This window comes from Haemorhous mexicanus, chromosome 7 (genome assembly GCF_027477595.1).
Source record: "Haemorhous mexicanus isolate bHaeMex1 chromosome 7, bHaeMex1.pri, whole genome shotgun sequence".
In the NCBI taxonomy this organism is placed as follows: domain Eukaryota; kingdom Metazoa; phylum Chordata; class Aves; order Passeriformes; family Fringillidae; genus Haemorhous; species Haemorhous mexicanus.
Window position 1 is genome coordinate 40,644,135 of NC_082347.1, and position 19,942 is coordinate 40,664,076.

A 19,942-nucleotide genomic window follows, 5' to 3' on the forward strand; every position below is an offset into this window, starting at 1 on the left:
CCCTCAAGGTCCTTTTTTTGTGACCCAAAGCTGCCCCGAGGATCAGAGGTGCCTCTCAGTGCCCTGGGCCTCAGGACTTCCCCGGGGTCCTGATTTCTCATTTTCAGGAAAGAAAGAGAACAAAACCAAACCCATGGCTTGTTGGGGAACTTTCTGCTTGTTGGGGACTTTTAGATTTGTTTGTGGGGTTATTTTTTTGGAGTTTCAACTTCTTAAGCCTGCCTTGGCATGCAGTTATTCTAAGTTTGGCATCAGGGAGAGTTGAAGTTAATGCTTAGGCTGCCCTTCCTTTGTTTAATAATGGATTTTTAATTGAAAAGATGTGACTGTATTGAAAGTTGATATTTCAGTGTGTGCAAGCTGTGCAGGACAACAGGAGTGTTGCAAACCTTGTCTTGGTGGGGGCAAACTCAAGGGGAAGGCACGAAAAAGGATTAATTCCATCTTTTCTAGAGGTTTGGTTCCTATTTCACCATTCCAGGTGTTCCATTTTGGCCACTCCTGAGCCAAACAGGACCACAGAGGCTCTGGAGGGAGCTGTGCCCTGGATCAAAGCCTCCTCTCCCACTTCCAGGTGGGAAACCACAGAAAGCAACCCACAGCAGCTCTGCTGCAGCACTGCCACAGCAAGCAGGGAGAATATGGGCTCTTGTGGGAAAAGAAGACATGCCAAATTTTGGTGTAGTCAAGAAATTTTATTTTATTTTATTTTATTTTATTTTATTTTATTTTATTTTATTTTATTTTATTTTATTTTATTTTATTTTATTTTATTTTATTTTTTATTTTATTTTTTATTTTATTTTTTATTTTATTTTTTATTTTATTTTATTTTTTATTTTATTTTATTTTTTATTTTATTTTTATTTTATTTTATTTTATTTTATTTTTTTTTATTTCATTTTTAAATTTTTTTTTTCAGCCAAAAAACCAAAGGGCAGTGGGCGTTTCTCTAATGGCCAGGTGCAGGTGCTTGCAAACTTAGAGAAATAATTGGGATTAAGCCAAAAAACATAGAAGAAATGCTGCATTAATTGCATTTATAAAGGCATTAATTGCAAAATTAAAAAAGTTTGTTGCAGTCCTCAGTTTTGTGTACAGCCCTCATAAAAGGGGTGTAGGAGGGGGGTATAAAAACACAACACTTTGAGTCTTTCTGGAAAGTTGAAAGCTTTTGGGGTGTATTTTACAGCTCTGGAGGAAGTATCCATGCATCCCATCATTTCCTCCATGTGAAATCCCTACTGTCAATACTGGGCTCCTTGGCCAGTCCTCATGGCACCAGTTCTCTCTATTCCTTCATCCAGAAATCTCTGAGATTGGTTTTGGTCTTCCTTGAATCAGGACATTTTTAAACTGTCTAAGGGAACTCAAACCTGTGTCAATAAAAGTGGGGAATTTGATAATTGCAAGAGCTGTGTGCTGTGACTCACAGCTTATTTTGCATAGAATTACCATTTCTTTTCCTCCAGAGCTGAGAAACTGAACTGTGTAAGGAAATACCATCTGATGCTGCATATGGCATTTTAATAACACCTATTTCACATGGCTGCTGCCTAGCCAAGCCCAGTAGTGTGAGATGGAGAGCTGGGGAGATGTATTGGAATTTCCAATGGAAAGTCAAGTTTGCTTGGTAAGCTAGATCATGATTTTGATTTATTTGATTTATTTTTATGTAGATTTATTTATTTTAAGAGGAGTGAGTCCTGTGCAAGTGGGGAACTATTCCTTGGGATTATTCAAATCCACATCCAAACCTTTTTAGTTATTAAAGACCCTTAAAGCTCCAGTGGAACTTTCCAAAGTATCAAAGCACCAGAATTCAGATCGAAGAGGATTGTCCAAGGCCAGGTTGGACACTGGGGCTTGGAGCACCCTGGGATGGTGGAATCATCCCTGCCCAGGGCAGGATGAGCTCTAAGATCCTTCCCAACCCAGCCCATTCCATGATTTTTACCCTTCCACAACTGCATTTATACTTTATTTGAGGACTGGATGTGGTGATTCCCACCTGAGCTCTTTTGAAGTCACTATGAACTAGTTATGAATGGTAGATGTTGTGAGTTTATCTGTGGGAAAAGGACTTTTCTCACTGACACTTTGGACTTTGAGGGAACTTGCTGAAATATTTTTAGCCCTCTACACGATTTGGGAAGTTCTGCTTTCGCTGTAGTGTCTAAAAAGAGTTTCCAAGATTTACTGTGAGTTCAGGAGGATAAGGAACAATCATGACTCAGGAAAACACATGAATTTCTTCTTGAGTGTAACCTCAGCATTGGGCTCTTTTCAAGAACTCTGTTTAAATTACATACATTTAATTAAACCTGCCTTTCTGAAGGTGAAGAAGTTGGAATTGGCCACAAAGCCCTGACCTCTCCCCCTTTGCTCCCATGATTAACTTTGGAAACCTGTGGTGGTTTTCCTCTGTTTGTTTTATCCATGGCAATGACCTGACAGAGGGATCAGTCAGCTCCCTGTGCCTTTCCTTCCTGACAACGTGGAGAATTTGGTTGGGGAGTTTTTTTTTTTTCCCATGAATCTGTAGATAAAATGAGTCTTGAATTTCATCATTCTGATCATTCAAACCTCTTCTTTTAAAAATTGCTAGATGGGCAGTGGTGGAGTTTCCATCCCAGGAGGGATTGAAAAGATGTCTGGAGGTGGCACTTGGGGACACGGGGCAGTGGTGGCCTGGGCAGTGCTGGGGTTGAACTTGGTGATCTTGGAGGGCTTTTCCAACCTAAGCAATGCTCAGAAATGGAACTTTGGGATGTTCCACACTGACCTGGAGGCTCAGGGGGCCCTTGTGGCTCTGCACAGCTCCTGGCAGGAGGGGACAGCCGGGGGAAGCTGTGCTCCAGGGAACAGGGACAGGAGCAGAGGGAACGGCCTCAGGCTGGGCCAGGGCAGGCTCAGGGTGGATATTGGGAACAATTTCCTCCTGGAATGGTTTGTGCAGGCCTGGCACAGCTGCCCAGGCAGTGCTGGAGTGCCCATCCCTGGAGGGATTTAAAATCCTCGTGGTTTTGGGGACATCACTGGGGACACGGGGCAGAGGTGAGGCTGGGTTTGATGATCTCAGAGGGCTTTTCCAGCCTTGATGATTCCATGATTCCATGAACTGAAGCCTCTCTAGTTTTGCACCACCAGTCCCTGTGGCTGTGCCCAGCATTCCCATTGCAGGGCAGGGTAATTCCCTTCCCCAGGGCATGGAGAAGGTCCCTGGGCACACTTCAGTGGGAAGTGCCTGGGTGCTGGCTGTGACCTCAGGCTGTGGCACGTTGGAAGGAGCAGCTCTCCAAGGACACTTTCCAGTATGAACAGGGTTTGAAATGACATTTTTACCATTTTACCCATCACACCAGAGCACTCCCAGCTGATCCTCAGCATTTCTGGGAATTCTCTGTGAGTTTGCAGTGGAGTCCCCAGAATCTGGGATTATCACATTAGTGATGCCCCTATAAAATACATGTCTGAATCAGCCCTAAAGACGACTTAAAGATCATTTTAATGCTTTTTGGCTTCAACTTCTGAGGGCTTTGCTGGGTTTGCATGGAGAATTCCAATAAATATGTATTGGCTGTATTAGCTGCATTAAACACAGGCATGGGAAGGGATTGTAATCCTTGGGTTTACAAGAAGGGAAAAGTATTACAGGCTTAGCTCTTCTCTTGCCAGGGGCTCCAGGCTTTCCTTAAAGTTGATGGAAATGCTGAATGTAGGAAATCCCTTTTATTTTTTGCTATTTTCGAGGCATTTCAGCAGATCCATTCAAAAATTCTGCCCTGCTGCAGAATTTTATATTTTAGATTTTTATTTTATTTTCTGTTTTATGGATTTCCCTGAAGTTACTCACAATTAAAATAACATAATGAAGCAATTTCAATGTGGTTGCAATGAAATAATTTGAGTACTGGATATTCACCCTGTGGGGGCTGCAGAGCTGCTCTGTAATGCAGATGGACATGAAATATTGGGTTTTCCTGTTCCAAATGACCACATGGTTAACATCAAACCAGAACATTCCCAGCTGATCCTCAGCATTTCTGGGAATTCTTTGATAGTTTGCAGTGGAGTCCCCAAAATCTGGATTTATCACATTATGACAGGATGCTCCAAGGTTCACTTTCCTTGGGAAGCAACAGATTCCCTGAATCAAAGTTTTTGTCCTTGTTTTAAATGAAATCTCTTCCCCATCTTTCATTGGTGCCTTGCTTCTCTTGTATGTATTCTGCTTTATTACCAAATAAAAATTGGCTTACTTTCATCTAAACAATATACTTCATGTTGATTAAAAGGAATTAAAGATTATAGCAGTAGAAAGACAACTAAAAATCCTGGAAATGTCTCAGAAACGAGTGTTGAGGCATCATGAGAGTGTGCTTTGACAGTTATTTCCATAGAAAATTTGCTGTTTTCTAAGTAGTTTTCATAGTGAGGAAGAAATGAGCCATAAAGTTTTACTTTCAGATCCATTTGTGTGTTTTAGGAATGACATGGGAACGTTCCTTTTCCAGGGGTTGCTTTGATGTCTCTTCAAGGTTTTGTTTTGATGTTGGGTCAAAACATTGGTGTTCTGGGTGGAATCATGGAATCCCAGAATGGTTTGGGTTGGAAGGGACCTTTAACCCCTTAAATCCCATCCTGTTCCACCCCTGCCATGGCAGGGACACCTCCCACTGTCCCAGGTGCTCTAGCCTGGCCTTGGGCACTGCCAGGGATCCAGGGGCAGCCATGGCTGCTCTGGGAATTCTGTGTCAGGGCCTGCCCACCCTGCCAGGGAAGAATTTTTTGGGATTAATTCTGTGGCTTTGAAGCACTAATCCCTGCCTTCTGAGGCGATGCGTTGGATTTACTGAAGTGATGAATTTTTGCTTGGAATAATCTATTTAGCTGCTGAAATGCCAAGAGAGCTAAATTAAGCTGAAAATTAGTCATTTATCTCCCCAAAACTGTTGGAACCGAGTGCCATGGATTCACTTTTAGGAGAGGGATGGAAGCTTCACTTGAGCAGGTCAGTGTGTGCATCTCATTGTTATTCAGCTGTGGGAGCCAACGGGATATAAATATCCAGGAAGGAAAGCAGAAGGTCAAGTGTAAACCTCTCACATCAAAGGAGGCCATTCAGCATCTCCCAACCTTCACTCTGCTGCTCTCTGAAGAGAAAAACATTTCTTTTTTCCTTTCATAATGCAAATAAACCAACCTAAACCCAAAATCTGTCAGTTTAGTGGGGCTAGGAATAGTAAAAGGTGGGAGTTGGGAAATGTGTGGATGGAGTGTCAGGGATGCAGGGCTGGTGCAGCCCAGGGGCAGGAGCAGTGACTGACACTGAATCCTTGTGCCACGATTTCCTGGGAAGGGTTTTGGAGCTGTCCTCTGCTGCAGCTGGAAACGTGAGTGAGAATGTGCCGTGTTTAAATGTGGTTTTTTTTCCCCTGCAGATAATATTTCCAAGGAAACTCAAAATGTTGTGACACTCGGCGCATTAGAACTGCAGCGGAAAGAGTTTATTTTCTAAATATAGTGCTGGTATTTAATGTATCATTCTCTCCTCTTCTTTGGGGCAAGAAAAGCTCCTTCTCCTCGAGTTTCTGAGCTGCTGAATCTGGCTGCCGAGCGTGTGGGCAGCAGTGGAAGTCATTTGGAGGTTTGGAGGTTGTACACAAGTTTTCCAAGCTGTTCTCCCACCCTGCTCCAATCCTGAGGGATTTGTGGGATCCTGAGCCTGGCCCTGGAGCAGAGCCCCAGCAGCAAACTGGGAGGGGGCTGGTAAATCTGCTAGGCCTGGACCTGCAGGAACCTGGAGAATCCCAATGGGAATGTGCTAAATCCTGCTTTTGGGGAGGAATCCTGCCTGCAGGGATGTCCCTGCACTGAAATCTGCTCTAGGACACGGCTTGGGAAAGCAGGAGTGACTTTATGGAGACTTGGCTTTAGCCCTGAGTCCCACATTAGAGCTTTAAACCTCTTTTTTTTTTTTTAACAGGAGCTCTTGCAGAAATGGTTTGGCATTTCAGTTTTGGCTGTGTGAATGCAGATATTCCTGATGGCTCTTCCTGGCTTTCTTGTCAATAGATTGATGCATTTCAGACAATTTGCACCCCTTGGCACAGTTTTATTCTTTGGGGAGGTGTAACCTCATAGGATAAACATTGAATGGTTAAAAGCAAGAGGTGACAAATCAACATTTTGGAAAGAGGCTTAAAATAGATGAAGCTTCTCTGATTATGCAGAGAGTATGAACCTGGAAAAGGTTGTGCAGTTATCTCCTGGTTTTATGGGAGAGTTTCCACAGCTGTGAGGTCCCTGATGCCAAATCAGGTCTCCCAAACACAACATTTATGGCCCAGATGGGGTTTTGAGCAGCAGTGGATCCACAGGGATCGTGGTGGTCAGCCTGGAGAGGAGAAGGATCCGTGGAGACCTCCCAGCACCTGCCAGGGTCTGAAGGGAACACAAGGAATCAGGGAGAGACTTTGCATCAGGAATTGTAGTGGTGGGACAAGGAGTAATGGGTTCAAGATGGAAGAGGGGAAATTTAGGTGAGATCATGGGGATGCCCTGGCACAGGGTGCCCAGAGCAGCTGGGGCTGCCCCTGGATCCCTGGCAGTGCCCAAGGCCAGGCTGGACACTGGGGCTGGGAGCACCTGGGACAGGGGAAGGTGTCCCTGCCATGGCAGGGGTGGATCCAGGAATCCTTAACACCCCTCTAGCCCAGACCATTTCCTGATTCTATTTCCTTTCAGGTTTTCAAATCCCAAAGCTGGCCAGAAAACCTATATTTTTGTGTGAGTGAAGGAAGAAAAATCCTGCTGCAGTTCTTCAGAGCCACCAGAACCAAATCAGTTCTGCCCTTGGCTGCCTGATCTGATGATCCACATTCCCCAAAGATGCAGCAGCTCCACCCCAGAATTTCCTGGGTTTGGAATCAGTGGCACAGATTTTGGGATAGGAGGGGAAGTCATTGATCTAAATATGTGTTTATCTGAGAACTACTCCTTTAAAGGAGGGTTTTAATCTTAATCTTAGTCCTCTCAATCAGCAGCAGGTTGGGAGAGCTCCAAGGTTACAGGACCCTGTAAATTGGCAGGGATTTTTTGTGCTTTATTCTGTGTTCATGGCACACTTTCAGCTTATCACTGGTTTGATTGTTTATATATTTTAGTGGGAATTAGTGTGAAGGTATGGAGTAGATCTGATATCAAACTTTTCATCCGTTTTTCATTAATATTTTGGTGTTTTTTTGGCTGTAACAATTCAGATTTCCTTAACAGTCAAAAGCACCACGTGCAGGAACATTTTTCATTACTCAGGCCACTCTGTCAATAATTTCTCCACGCTGTGAACAGAGACTTTTTGTTTTCTGCTGTTCTCACGTTTGTAAGTGGCATCTCTAATGCACTAAAGTGGCTGCAAAGGTCCTCTCTGGGGTGTGTTTTAGTTTTTTTCCACTTGAGCTCCCTTGCAGCTGCCTGCCAGCCTCTCTCTGCCCTGCTCCTGTTACCTGCCCATCCCCAGAGACCCCCGAGGCTGCTGCTTGTGCTTGGACAAGGAATGGTGATTGGTGTGTGTGCCAAATCCTCGCTTCTTCTGCACAATCAGCAGCCAAAAACTGGGATATCAGCTGGGGACTCCATCCTTGCTGTTCCTTCCCTCTGTCCCACAGGGTGTGGCTTTAGGAGTTGTTAGTAAAGAATTTATGAGGATGAAAATCAAATTCAAGGAGAATTTTGTCAAATTTTACTCTCTGTGAACAAAGAATGAAAATTAAATTAAAGAACAGTTTCGTCACAATTTACTCTCTGTGAAAAATTTTCCAGATATCAAGGATGAGCAGAGGTTTATTTTGGAAGCAGAAGAAATTTTTTTTCAGAGAGAGAATTGAGTGGAAAGGAGCAGAGGACTGGACAAGGCAGAAATTCTGCCTGTCACAAGGCATCCTGTCATCCTGCAGAGGTGTGGAGAACAGGGGTATTTCTGGGGACAGAAGCTTTGTGCTGTCATGTCAAGGAGAAAAGGAAAAAAATCACTTTTTTAAGGGAAGTTTTCTGTGAGTTTGCTGAAGAAACCATGAGCTTGCTGTGCTCACACCTAGCAGGAGGCCCAGCCCTAATTTTTGCTTCTCTGATAACTCGAGCTGCCAATACAGCTTGTGTTGTACTACTCAGCTTTGTTCTAATTAATTACTAATTGTTCAGTTCCTGCAGATCAGAGCCTGGGGCTGTTGTCATTGACAGCTGGGATGCTCAGGTGGTGATTACTGGGTTTTCAGATAGGAAAAAACCAAAGTTTATTCATGTTCCAGTAATGAAATTTATGTTTTCATTCAGAAGGAATAAAACAGACATTAGATAGAAGTTAGGGGAAAATTCCCTGTGTGTTTCTTGGTGCTTCAGCCTTTTTCTGCCTGAAGTGTGCAGCACTGGGGCAATTTAATTGTTGGAGGCAAATGGATCTCTCTGAGTTGTCTCACAGCTGAGAATGGAAATCAACAGAGTTATTTCCAAATAACAGAGTTTAATGTTCAGTGTAAGATGGGCAGGGGCATCATTACACACTTGGAATTTCTACATTAAATCATGGAATAGTTTGGGTGGGAAGGAGCCATAAAATCCTCAATTCCACCCCCTGCCATGGGCAGGGTCACCTTCCACTATCCCAGGCTGCTCCAAGCGCCATCCAGCCTGGCTTGGGGCACTTTTGCCTAAAAATACATTTAAAAAACCCATTAAAATCCTGCAATTTGGTATTTATTGATCAGGTGAGTCTTGCTTGAGAACAACAGCACAAAATCATTGATCTTCCAGCTTTTTTAATTGCTAAGAAAAGAAGTTTGGGTTATTATTTCTAAAACAGCATCCAAACAGATGGCACCTTACCTCTGCTCAGGGCCTGGGTGTGACCTGTGGCTCTGGTCGTGTTCCAGCACTGTGATCCTGCTTCCTGTGACAACAGGATGATGGAAGTGCCACCCCCGGGTTTATTCCAGAGGGAAATTCCCTTTTTCCCCAGCCTGGGAGTGGATGTGCAGCACCAGATTCCTCAGCAGGGGCTTGAGGTGGAAATTAAAGGATTTTTCCAGCCACTGTTGTCAGAGCCCCACGAGCTGCTGCTCCAGAAACTCTTGGAATCAGAAGAATAATGGGGGTGTCTGTCATATCTCTGTATCAAATATAATCACATAATTCCCTTTTAATAGGAGGGGAAAAGGCAGTTCTGCAGTAATTCAGAAGCTTCAGAAGCTTTTAGAAGCTTCTGATGGATATTTCAACAATTCTGTTACCCAGCCAGAGCAATGGTGGGCTTGGTGGTGAGCTAAACAAAAATATCTAACTGGAAGCCTTCAGTTTTGTTCTGAGCCATTTCCTGGACAAGAATAATGCAAAAGCATGAAACTGGAAGGATTATATGTGAGAAAATTGCAGCCTTGCAAGGCCAGAGGCTTAGAGAGCACAGCCCTGGATTGATGGAGATGAGGTTTGCACAGGGGAGCCTGGGAGGGGAAAGGGCCAGACCTGGAGGGGAGCTGGGAATTTACACCAAGAAACTCAGTGGGGCAAGAGGAGTCACTGGAGAGTAATTTTTTCCAGGTTTTGCTTGTTTGGGTTTTTAAAAATCTCATTTTGATGGGTTTTGCACATTTCTCAAACTTGCATTCTGTACTTTGGACATGCTGCCATTATAATTTATTGGATTTCTATCTGGATTAGTTAGTGGTCCCAAACAAAGAAGAAGGGAGGTGGTTGATGGCTTGTTGGGGGTGTGTGTGTTCTTTTATTGGGGAGTTTGATCTGTTTGCTTTTGGGGTTTTTTTATCCTCCACATGAATTCTTCCTGTCTGATCAGAGCATCCTCAGGCTGAGGCATAATCCAGGGATGTGCACCCAAAGTGGGGCAGGGAGCAGAGCATGAGAGATGCTCAGACTTTGGATTTCACCTCAGAGAATGATAAAATCCCAGAATGGTTTGGGTTGGAAGGAGCCTAAAATGCCACCCAGTGCCACCCCTGCCATGGCAGGGACACTTCCCACTGTCCCAGGCTGCTCCAGCCTGGCCTTGGACACTTCCAGGGACTCAGGGGCAGCCAGAGCTGCTCTGGGAATTCTGTGCCAGGGCCTGCCCACCCTCCCAATTCCTTCCCAAAATCCCATCCATCCCTGCCCTCTGGCACTGGGAAACCATTCCCCCAAGTGCAAACCTGGTTTGGCTTTGGTGGGAACTGGGGAAGAGCCCCCACTTCCAGCTGGGACCTGCAGGGGTGACAAATCCTTTTTCCAAACTCACCAGGAGCCTTTGCTCTCTGGATGTCACTGCTTCAAGGAATGGACATGAACCTGTCCCTTCTTAGGGCTGTGAAAGTGAGATGTTGCTGATGATGGATGGGAGGTGAGGTGGGCACGGGGGAAGGACATCTCTGGTGGTGGAGCTGTCAGTGCTTTGTGCAGCTCTGTGTCTGTTATCAGTGCAGCCATCAGGGATCCTTATCTCTTTGGGGAGATTTTAGCCCAGCTCTGTCTTTGCTGTCAGAATCATTTACCTGAAGTGGTGTTCAGCTGTTGTGTGATTTGCAGGGGATACCAAGCAACATTTTTAAATTTTCAGCTCCATTTTTAAGCTGAATTTTACCAGAAGTGGCACCAGCTTGAGAAATGCTTCATTGATTTTTCTGAGCTGAATGTAAAAGTATTTTAAAAGCTTATTGTTTATATCATGCAGCTGATGCTAAAGAGTGAATGGAGTGCAGGTGTTTTAAATGGAGATGACAACATTCAAGTTGGAGATTGTGGCCACCATAATGAATTTTGAATGGAATACAGGTGATCTAAATGGGGATCCCAACATTTAAGTCGTGTCTTATAGCCCTGCCCCTCACTCCTTCATTTTCCAGTTGATTTCTGGCTGCTTGGTTTCCCAGCCCCCAGCATCTCAGGTAGGATTCATCTCCAAAATGATGACACTAATTTGGTTTTCTCTTTCACTGTATTTCCATTTCTCCAAATCCAGGGCAAGCTAAATGTTTGAGAAGTCTCCAGACTTTAAAAGATGCTCCAAAAACTCAGCTCAGATTGACACTGTTTCATTGGCTTTTCATGAATTTTCCCAGCCCAAGAGTGGTCTGAGCCAAAATGATGGAAAATTTAATGCAGTCCCCTAGAGGTGTGGTGAATTCTCTCAAAATCTAAATTACAGGAGGGGGAGGCAGTTCTTGCTGCATTTATTCTCCCCCAACTGCTGCAGAAACATCAGCACTAAAGTAATTTTTCTCTCCAGTGGCTTTTTCAGCATGTGTCAGCATTTTCCTCTTGGGGTTTTATTGTTGATGCTGTTCCTCTTTTATGACAGGAATTCTTTTCCAGACTTGAGCAAAGAAAAATCTCCCTCCTGCCAGGAAACCCTAACCCCGTGTTATGCATGAAAAGTTGCAGATGGTTTATTCAGGGGGGATTTGATTTTCTCTCTGCAGACCAAGGGCTCCTGTTCATGCTTTCAGCAGTGCCTGTGTGAAATTGGGATGGGGAGAATTCCTGGGATGCAGGGCAGTCCCTGGGATGCAGGCACTCAGCATTCCTGCAGTTTCTGTGCAGGAAATGCAGGGCCTGCATCCCTAGGATTTGATGCAGGCTCCCAGACCTGCCTGCACAACCTTGGCTTTTACTTTTCTAGTAACTCCCAGGCTTGCTGGTTTAATTTTAATAGTAAATGCAGTTTCTATTTATGTCCTGAGACTCCAGGCTGTAAAGAACTTGACTACCCCTAGAAACCCGCATGGGTAATGATCTTTTTTAGAGATAAATGCCTTATTAACATGCCTGGGACTTAATAATGGATGAGAAAATCAGATGCATTTCGTGTCCCAGAGCCAGATTTAGAATTAAAGCTGGTGCTGTTGATGCCATAAGTTCGTTCTGGGGAGTAAATATATATCTGCTAACTTTGGGAATGTCAGAGGAAAAGAGGAATAGCAAAGGCAGGTGCTAAATCTGTACCACGGGCCAGGCTGTTGCTTCAGTTCCTGGTGCTGTCTGTGCCCACAGCAGCCATTCCAAATAAATAATTGGAATATCAGCCTTTTGATGAATGCTCAGCCAGCAACTCATGGAAAACCAGATGTTCCCCTGAATCCCTGCTCACATTTGCACAGACTGCTGTTGGGACACAGCCCCAGGCAGGGAACAGGTGTTCCCTGGAATTATCTGGGCATCAGTTCAACATCTGGCAGCATTTGCTTCATTAGCTCTGTAATTGTTTTGTACTTGTTGAATTTCCCTGCTGGTCAGTGGGAAGGGCTTGGAGAAGCCAGGTTTGCAGCAGGAGCTCGTGGCTGTGCTGTCAGCATCCCTTGTGCTGTGACTGCTGCTGCTCTCAGGGGGCTTTGGGGAGCAGAAATGTGCTGGGGTGGCTTTTGGTAGTTGGAGTTTTAGTGTTGCCTTGTGAAAGAATGGAGAGGGAGTTGTCCATGTAGAAATGCACATAAATGGACACTTGCTAAGTGCAAGCTGCAGGGGGAAAAGGCTACAAAGGCTGTGGATTTTTTCCTGGTGTAAACTGCAGCGTGTGCTGGTTTGAAGCTGATGCTTCCTGAGAGCCCCTGGGATGTGCAGAGTGAGCAGGGTCCTGTGCTCACCTCAGGAGATCAGGGGCTCAGTCTGGACATCAAGAGCTGTTGTTTGCCGTTCAAAATAAGCCCCAAAGTGGCTTTTATTGTGTTTGGAAGGATCCTGGTTCATGCTTTTGTCAGTGTGTGGATGCAGCTGGCTCAGTGTGAGGGAGCTCTATCCAAACACCTCCAGAGAGGGGCACTTTGCTGGGATGCTTTGGGGAATGTTTGTGACAGTCACTCCTGCCTGGCTGCCAGCTTGGGATGTGGATGGGCCACGTGGGCCAGGTCATGACAGGAGCTGAGAACAAGATTGAGCAGGGCTGTGGAAAATACCCTGAGCTTAAAGAAAGGGAGAACCTGGGGTGGAGGCCTTAGGGAATAAGTTCTGTGGGGCATTACTTCAGGGGGAAGAGAAGATCCTGTCTGTCAGTCTGTCTGTGTGTGTCTGACATCAGTAAGATGTCATCTGACCCACAAGGAAGCAGGGGAAGGACAGTCCCTGGAAGCAGAGATGTGGCACTCCAGACCCCAGGGAGGGTGCTGCCCTGCTGTCCCTGCTGCTGCTCTGCTGTCCCTTGCCCACCCCGGTTTTGGCACCCCAGTTTTGCTGGCTCAGCCACGGGTTGGGCCATGCCTGTGAGTTTGATCATTGAACTGGTTCAGATTTCAGGGAAAAGTGAATTTCCCTTGCTCTTCCCCCTCGTTTGCAGGGTGATGTGTGGGGGTGTTGGTGGGAGACAGAAGGAATGAGAACGTGCAGAGGCTGTGCCAGCAAACCCTTTGTGCTCTGGAGCAGCTGATCCCTGTGTGCTGGGAGCAGCAGGAGCCACAGGAACCTGGAACAGTTTGGGTTGGAAGGGACCTCTAAAGGCCACCTAATCCAGCCCCTGAGGAGCAGCTACATGGAATCACAGAATCATTTAAATTGGGAAGAGCTTTGAGATCATCAGAACGATGATCCTGCTCCAGTCCTGTCCAAGCTGGCCTTGGGCACTCCAGGGATGGGGCAGCCACAGCTTCTGAGGGCAGCCTGTGCCAGGGCCTCAGCACCTTATCATCAAAAGCTTTTTCCTTTGGCAGCTCCATGGCCAGGGAAGCTGCTGGAGGGGAGTCTCAGCACTGCAGAGGTGAGGAGAGGAATTAGAAACCTGGAAACAGTGGTGCCATCACTGCTTCTCCAGTTACACAGCTAAAAGTCTGTGTCACTGTGCTTGGGAAGCAGCTGAAGGCTTAAAAGCAAGAACTTTTGCAGCTCAAGGGACACATGAGACACGTGAACTCCGTGAAGGGCACAGGGAGGAGGAGAGGGGCATGGCTGGGTTCCCTGAAGCTGCAGATCTGAGAAGTTCTGTGCTGGGAATTCCTGAGCCATCCCACCAGCAAGCTGACCAGCCCAGGAAAACCTTTGCTGTTAACTTCCTTATTACCAGCCTCCATTTCCATCTTCAGCCCTGAAAAGATCCTTCTGTCTTTAAATTTGGCCAAGCAGTGGATTTGACTGAAAGATGTGCCAGAGGCTGTGCTGCTGAACTTCCTTCCCAGGTGTCAGCCCTGTAGGGTGTCCTGGTGCTGGCTCCTGCCTGCAGGGACCTGGAGTGGGGGAGCTCAGGGAGCCAGCAGTGAGCTGCTGCCTCTGCATGTGTGCAGTGACTGCTGCTGGCACCAGCAGCAGTGAGACAGCTCCCCATGCACACTCAAATCCTTCATTCAACCCCAGCATTCCTTGCAATGTTTGGATTTGGATTTCTGCTGGACTTTGGGTACACCTGTGAGGGGTCCAACCTGCTGGGCTGCAAACCTTTCAGCCACAGCCCTGCTGCCCTCCCTCCCTCCCTCCCTCCTTCCTTCCTTCCTGTGTTGCACCTCTTGGCGTGCTGGAGTGAATTCTCACCCCTGCAGTTGTGTGTTCTCCTTTTGTGACTTACAGAGTCAGGCAAGGCACACTTCTGCTTTGCTTTCTCCCTTCCTCCTCTTCCCCCCTCCAAAATGAAACTGCAGCTGAAACACAAGCGTTCAGGCTGGCCATGATGCAGCAGAAAACTCTTCTGTGAGTATTTCCCCTTGGCTGTAATTGGTTTTTGTGTTCAAGGAGCAATTTTGAACATTCATCCAGAGCCATTACAAGGGAGCATCTGTGTGAGGACATGTTTTGTGCAGCTGAGGAGCAGAAGGGCCGCTGGGACGGAACCAAAGGCAACTCCTCAAGTTAATTGTAAGATTTTATTGGTGTTTCACTCCACTGCTCAAGGGTTTCTTGTGTGAATCAATGGCAGACTGCCTAATTTATTTATTTGAAAAGCAGCCCAGATTGATTTGCTGACAGTGCATGGGGAAAGGTGACCCTAATTTGTGACTTCAGCAGGCCTGTTGGGACAGGGGGTGCTGGAAACTTGGGAAAATGGAACTACAAGGTTTTGCTTTGGCTTGAAAGGTTCCCCATCCCTGTTCAGTAAAATGCCATTAATTTGGGGTATGGGTAGCTCTTTAGTATTATAAAAGATATCCATGAGATGTTAAAACCAGTCACGGGGTTTTTATCTGAAATATTTGTTCTTCTAAGACTTTTTAAAGCAAATCCTGGAGCTTTGTTGCTGGCCAGTGTTGAATTATTTGACTGGGTTAATCTGATGAGTCTCTTTTCCTTCTCCATGTTTGTGTTGCTGACCTCAGTCCTTTGCTGAGCTTGTGAGAGAAACAGTAAATAATTCAAAGTAGAGCCTTGCTGCAGAGACTTTCTTAACTAAAATGAGACAGCAAAGATGGACAGTGAATGTACAGCGAGAGGCACAGTTGGATGTGGAACAGGAGTGTGAAATGGCTGTGGCACAGACCTGACAGTAGGCAGCAAGTCCTTAGAAAACAATCCAATGGTTTTTCCTTCGTTTTCCACACAAAATCCCTCAGTGCCTTCATCTTAGCTCAGTCTCCCACGGGGCTGTGTGAGGTGCCCTGGGGACAGTGACAGCAGCGGGGGTGTGGAGGTGGCAGCTGTGGTTGGGTGTCACAGCTGCCACCCCAGCCCTGGAGTCACAACCATTTCCTCTGGATTGGGGACAATGACAGTGGCCAGAGCCTGGGGCTTCCTGCTGACTCAGCAGTGACATCCTGCTGTGCCACCGCTGTCCCTTCACTGACTGCAGCCAGCAGCCCTGCAGAGTCACCCCTTCCAAGCTGGAACTCATTATCTCCATTTCATCCTGTCTGTGCTGAGCCTCTCTCTCAAACCTTTCAAATGCCTTGTAGGCTTTTGCCTCTGATCCAGAATTCCTGGTGAACTGGGATTGCAGAGCGAGCCAGTGAGAGCCCAGGCAATTCCTGAACCTCCTGTGCCCAAAACCAGCCCAGGCCTTTTCTTCCACACTCCCTCTGAATAGATTGGCTCCTTTTTGTGGGCTCCAAAAGCTGGGCTTAGTCAGAAAGCTGGGCTTAGTCAGAAAGCTGGGCTTAGTCAGATGTTCCTCAGAGCTGCTGGGAAGGGGGGCCAGGGCGGGCTGGCTCCTCGCTCATGATAAGCTTTGCTCTATATAAAACTGCGTGGCTGCTGCTGCTAGCACTAATGAAACCCCCTGTTAACTCCTTCAGCCATCAGCAGCAGGTTCAGCAGGTGCCACTGGCTCTCCCCAAGTCCTTTTGTTAATTGAGAGCGAGTTCTTAATTGCAGGCACTCAGCCCTGCACTGCAGAACCCGCAGCGGGGAGGAAATGGTGAAACAGCCTGAAAAAAGGGAATAAGTCCAAGCCCAACTGCAGGGCAGAAGTAAAAAAAAAACCCCACAAACTGAAAAGAGTCAGTTCTTCCTGCAAAAATCTCATACAGCAGAGATTCACCTCAGGGGATTGATTACACGAAATATGGGGGTTTAAATACTGCAGGCAGCTAATTCAGCTGTTCCTGGAGCTGAAGAAACGTTCTTTAGCTGCAGGAATACTTCTGGAGGAGGTTTTGTTTTCATGGGAGCAGCTGGCTGAGAATGGCACCTGTGTGTGGAGTCACCTGCTGGCAGCTGGCGTGTGACACCGAGCGTGGATGGGGGGCAAGGTGAGCTTAGGGGGGTGGGATGCTGGAAGGGGACCTGGGGGAGGGATGGTGGCATCCAGCTCTGGGATCTGCTGTCCTGCTTCCCAGCTGGTGGCTGCTCTGCTCTGGCTGAAGCTGTTGTGCAGTGGGATCTGGTCTGAACTGCCCATCCAGATCTCCAGCTCTTCAGCATCCCTGGCAGGGGCTGCCCTCTGCCCCCTCACACATCATCTCCTGCCCCTCACAACCTCCCAAAGGCAGGGATGCTCCAGCCTCTTCCCAGATCAGAGCTGCAGGGGCCACCCCAGCTGCAGAACACCCAACTCCATCTGAAGGCCACTTTGTCCTTCCCCTGTCCTAGCCCAGGTCCCCTCCCTGCAGCCACGTCACCACGTGGCTCTGGCAGCTTTGGCTGCCCATCCCCTGCTCCCCCAGGAGCCTTTCCATCCCCTTTGCTGCTGAGGAGAGCAAATCCAGCACTTTTCCAGCAGAGCTGGCATCTCAGAGCAAGGTTGTCACTGCAGCCAGGAGCTGTCCCCTCAGAGCTGAGGTTTGCTGCTGAGGCACAACTGGGCACTGCAGTGAAGACACAAAGGAAATTCTCTCTGGCCCTGAAAAGAGAAGAATCAGCTTCTTGTGAATTTTGTGGTTTCTGAAAAGACTTCTGGGCGTGTGGGGTTGGTGGTGTTGAGCTGCTGCACGAGTGGCTGAGCGTGGTTGGGTCTGTGTGTCCCCGAGGGGACGTTCCTGCTCTGAACGCTGCAGGTGGGTGAAGGAACAGATGGAAAAGTGCTGGATTTGCTCTCCTCAGCAGCAAAGGGGATGGAAAGGCTCCTGGGGGAGCAGGGGATGGGCAGCCAAAGCTGCCAGAGCCACGTGGTGACATGGCTGCAGGGAGGGGACCTGGGCTAGGACAGGGGAAGGACAAAGTGGCCTTCAGATGGAGTTGGGTGTTCTGCAGCTGGGGTGGCCCCTGCAGCTCTGATCTGGGAAGAGGCTGGAGCATCCCTGCCTTTGGGAGGTTGTGAGGGCAGGAGATGATGTGTGAGGTGGCAGAGGGCAGCCCCTGCCAGGGATGCTGAGCAGCTGGAGATTTGCTGAGAATTGGAGATTTGGAGACTCCAAAAGTGGAGATTTGGATGGGCAGTTCAGGCCAGATCACCAGGAATGGGGCAGGAACTGCCAGCCTGTGGTGAGGGGTTGGCCTTGGGGACTTGTAAAGGACCTTTTCCAAATGAGCATTTTACTGCTCTATTGGTTTTATTTAGAATTAATCCTCTTGCACTTGTGTAAGCACCTAAATAAAACATGACTCATTTAATTAATTACGCTGAAATCATGGGACTGTGCAACTTCACTTTAGGTAGGAGTTATTTTATCTCCTTTAATGATTATAGCCTCAGTTCGTGACACAACACAAATTAACCTTCAAAAAATATATGGTAAGGGGACTTTAACCTTGTGTTTGGGGTTTTGTTTTTGGGGTTTTTTTATAACTGAAGGAACTAGGGGCAAATTTGTTGAGATTTTTGGGAATATTTAAACAATTTTCTATACATCAGGTAGGAAACAGTGTCCTCACCGTGTTGACTTTGGAACTGTATGATCACTTCAGAAATGCACCTGCTGAGTTTTGCAGGATATTTCCTGCAAAAGATGGTCAGGAAAGTGCAAAAAAAAAAAAGGCAAAAAAATTCTTCAAAAAGTGTTTGAGGGTAAATGTACATCTGTGAGAGAATGCATTAGTCATCCTGACCTCTTTTATTGCAGCATGAAGCAGCTTTGAATTTGAACACACTTCTCATCTCTCTCTCTCTTTCTGGAGCAGTTCCTTCCATTTTTTTGTGTGCACTTTTCCTAACGTGGTCACCTTGTGCTGGACACTGGGGAGGGCAGCGTGGAATCCTGGGGGCACTTTGGGCCCCTTGTGACAAGAAGGACATTGAGCACATCCAGGGAAGGGAATGGAGCTGGGGAATTCCTGAGGAGCTGGGAAGGGGCTGGAGAATTCCTGAGGAGCTGGGAAGGGGCTGAGCCTGGAGCAGAGGAGGCTCAGGGGGCCCTTGTGGCTCTGCACAGCTCCTGCCAGGAGGGGACAGCCAGGGGGTCGGGCTGTGCTCCAGGGAACAGGGACAGGAGCAGAGGGAACGGCCTCAGGCTGGGCCAGGGCAGGCTCAGGGTAGAAATTTGGGAACAATTTCCTCATGGAAAGGTTTGTGCAGGCCTGGCACAGCTGCCCAGGGCAGTTTGGAGTCCCCATCTCTGGAGGCATTTAAAATCCACGTGGAGGTGGCACCTGGGGACACGGGGCAGTGGTGGCCTTGGCAGTGCTGTGGGGACAGCTGGGCTCTGTCTCAGAGCTCTTTTCCAACCTGAGAACTTCCATGGTTCTGTGCTGGGGTTTTTTGGTCTGACAGCTGCCTATTCCAAGCTGACCTGGGGAGTTCTAGATACGACAGCCCTGGCATTGCTTCATTCAGAGCCACTCAGGCATGGAAAAGGAATCTCTCTTCTTTTATTTTTCCCTTCATTTCCAGATCTGTGGGGCTGCAGATAAGCCAGATGTGCAACACATGAGCAGGCAGTGTATATTTTTCCCAAATTAAGGCTGCAGAGTTCATTATGCTCCTGGTTTTCATTCACTGAATGTCACAGAATATCAACACAACTGCTTTGAGTAATCCTGGTGAGCAAAGGAAATAAAAGGAAAGGGATCCCTGTTGCACTCAGTGCTGCAGCCTCCTGGTGACCACGGAGTAATTGGGGTTGGAGGGGACCTTTGAAGCTCCAGCCCATTCACTCCTGGCTGCATTTGTAGAAATCCCATTGACTGAACAATTCCCCCACCGCTTTTCAAGTGGCAAAGTCACTTTGTAAGGGTGGCATGTCACCGGCAGTGTCAGTTAATCCTGGCTGCAGCAGCCCTGTTAATGCAGTGCTTAATCTGCTGCTGACAACCCGTGATTTATATTCCCGGGAGATCCCAGCCTTGCTAATTGAAATGGATTGGAACTCGTGTTCCCCATCATGGGCTGGGTTTGGACACTCAGGGTGCTGGGAACCACACTCAGAAATAGCTGAGCTGGGTAGAATTTAAGAATTGGTATTACAAAAGTGGTAATTTTTTGTCTGCATTTGGGTATTTCTCTTTAAGTATCATTTTTTGGAACAAATAATGGATTTGCCACATCTGCTGACCTCTCCTTCCATGGAAATCAAAGCAAATATAATAATTTGTCCACCTGAATTAGACACAAAGTGACTAAATAAGCAAGACAGTCTATCAAGCTTGATTATTCCAAATGGAAATTGATTTTACT

General features: G+C 47.0%; 1 protein-coding gene across 5 annotated transcripts in view; it reads left to right on the top strand.

Moving 5' to 3' along the window:
• Window positions 1–19,942, top strand: part of PTPRE (protein tyrosine phosphatase receptor type E) — a 98,162-nt gene that overhangs the window by 36,904 nt on the left and 41,316 nt on the right. Inside the window, exon 1 of one of the 5 annotated variants that reach the window (XM_059852220.1) lies at window positions 14,546–14,652. The exons of 3 other annotated variants lie outside the window; for them this stretch is intronic. In XM_059852220.1, the coding sequence (XP_059708203.1) occupies window positions 14,630–14,652 (23 nt within the window). In that variant the 5' untranslated portion in view covers window positions 14,546–14,629. Of the gene's footprint in view, window positions 1–14,545; window positions 14,653–16,438; window positions 16,644–19,942 lie in introns of those variants that run through there. One more of the 5 variants, XM_059852219.1, reaches the window with a different exon arrangement.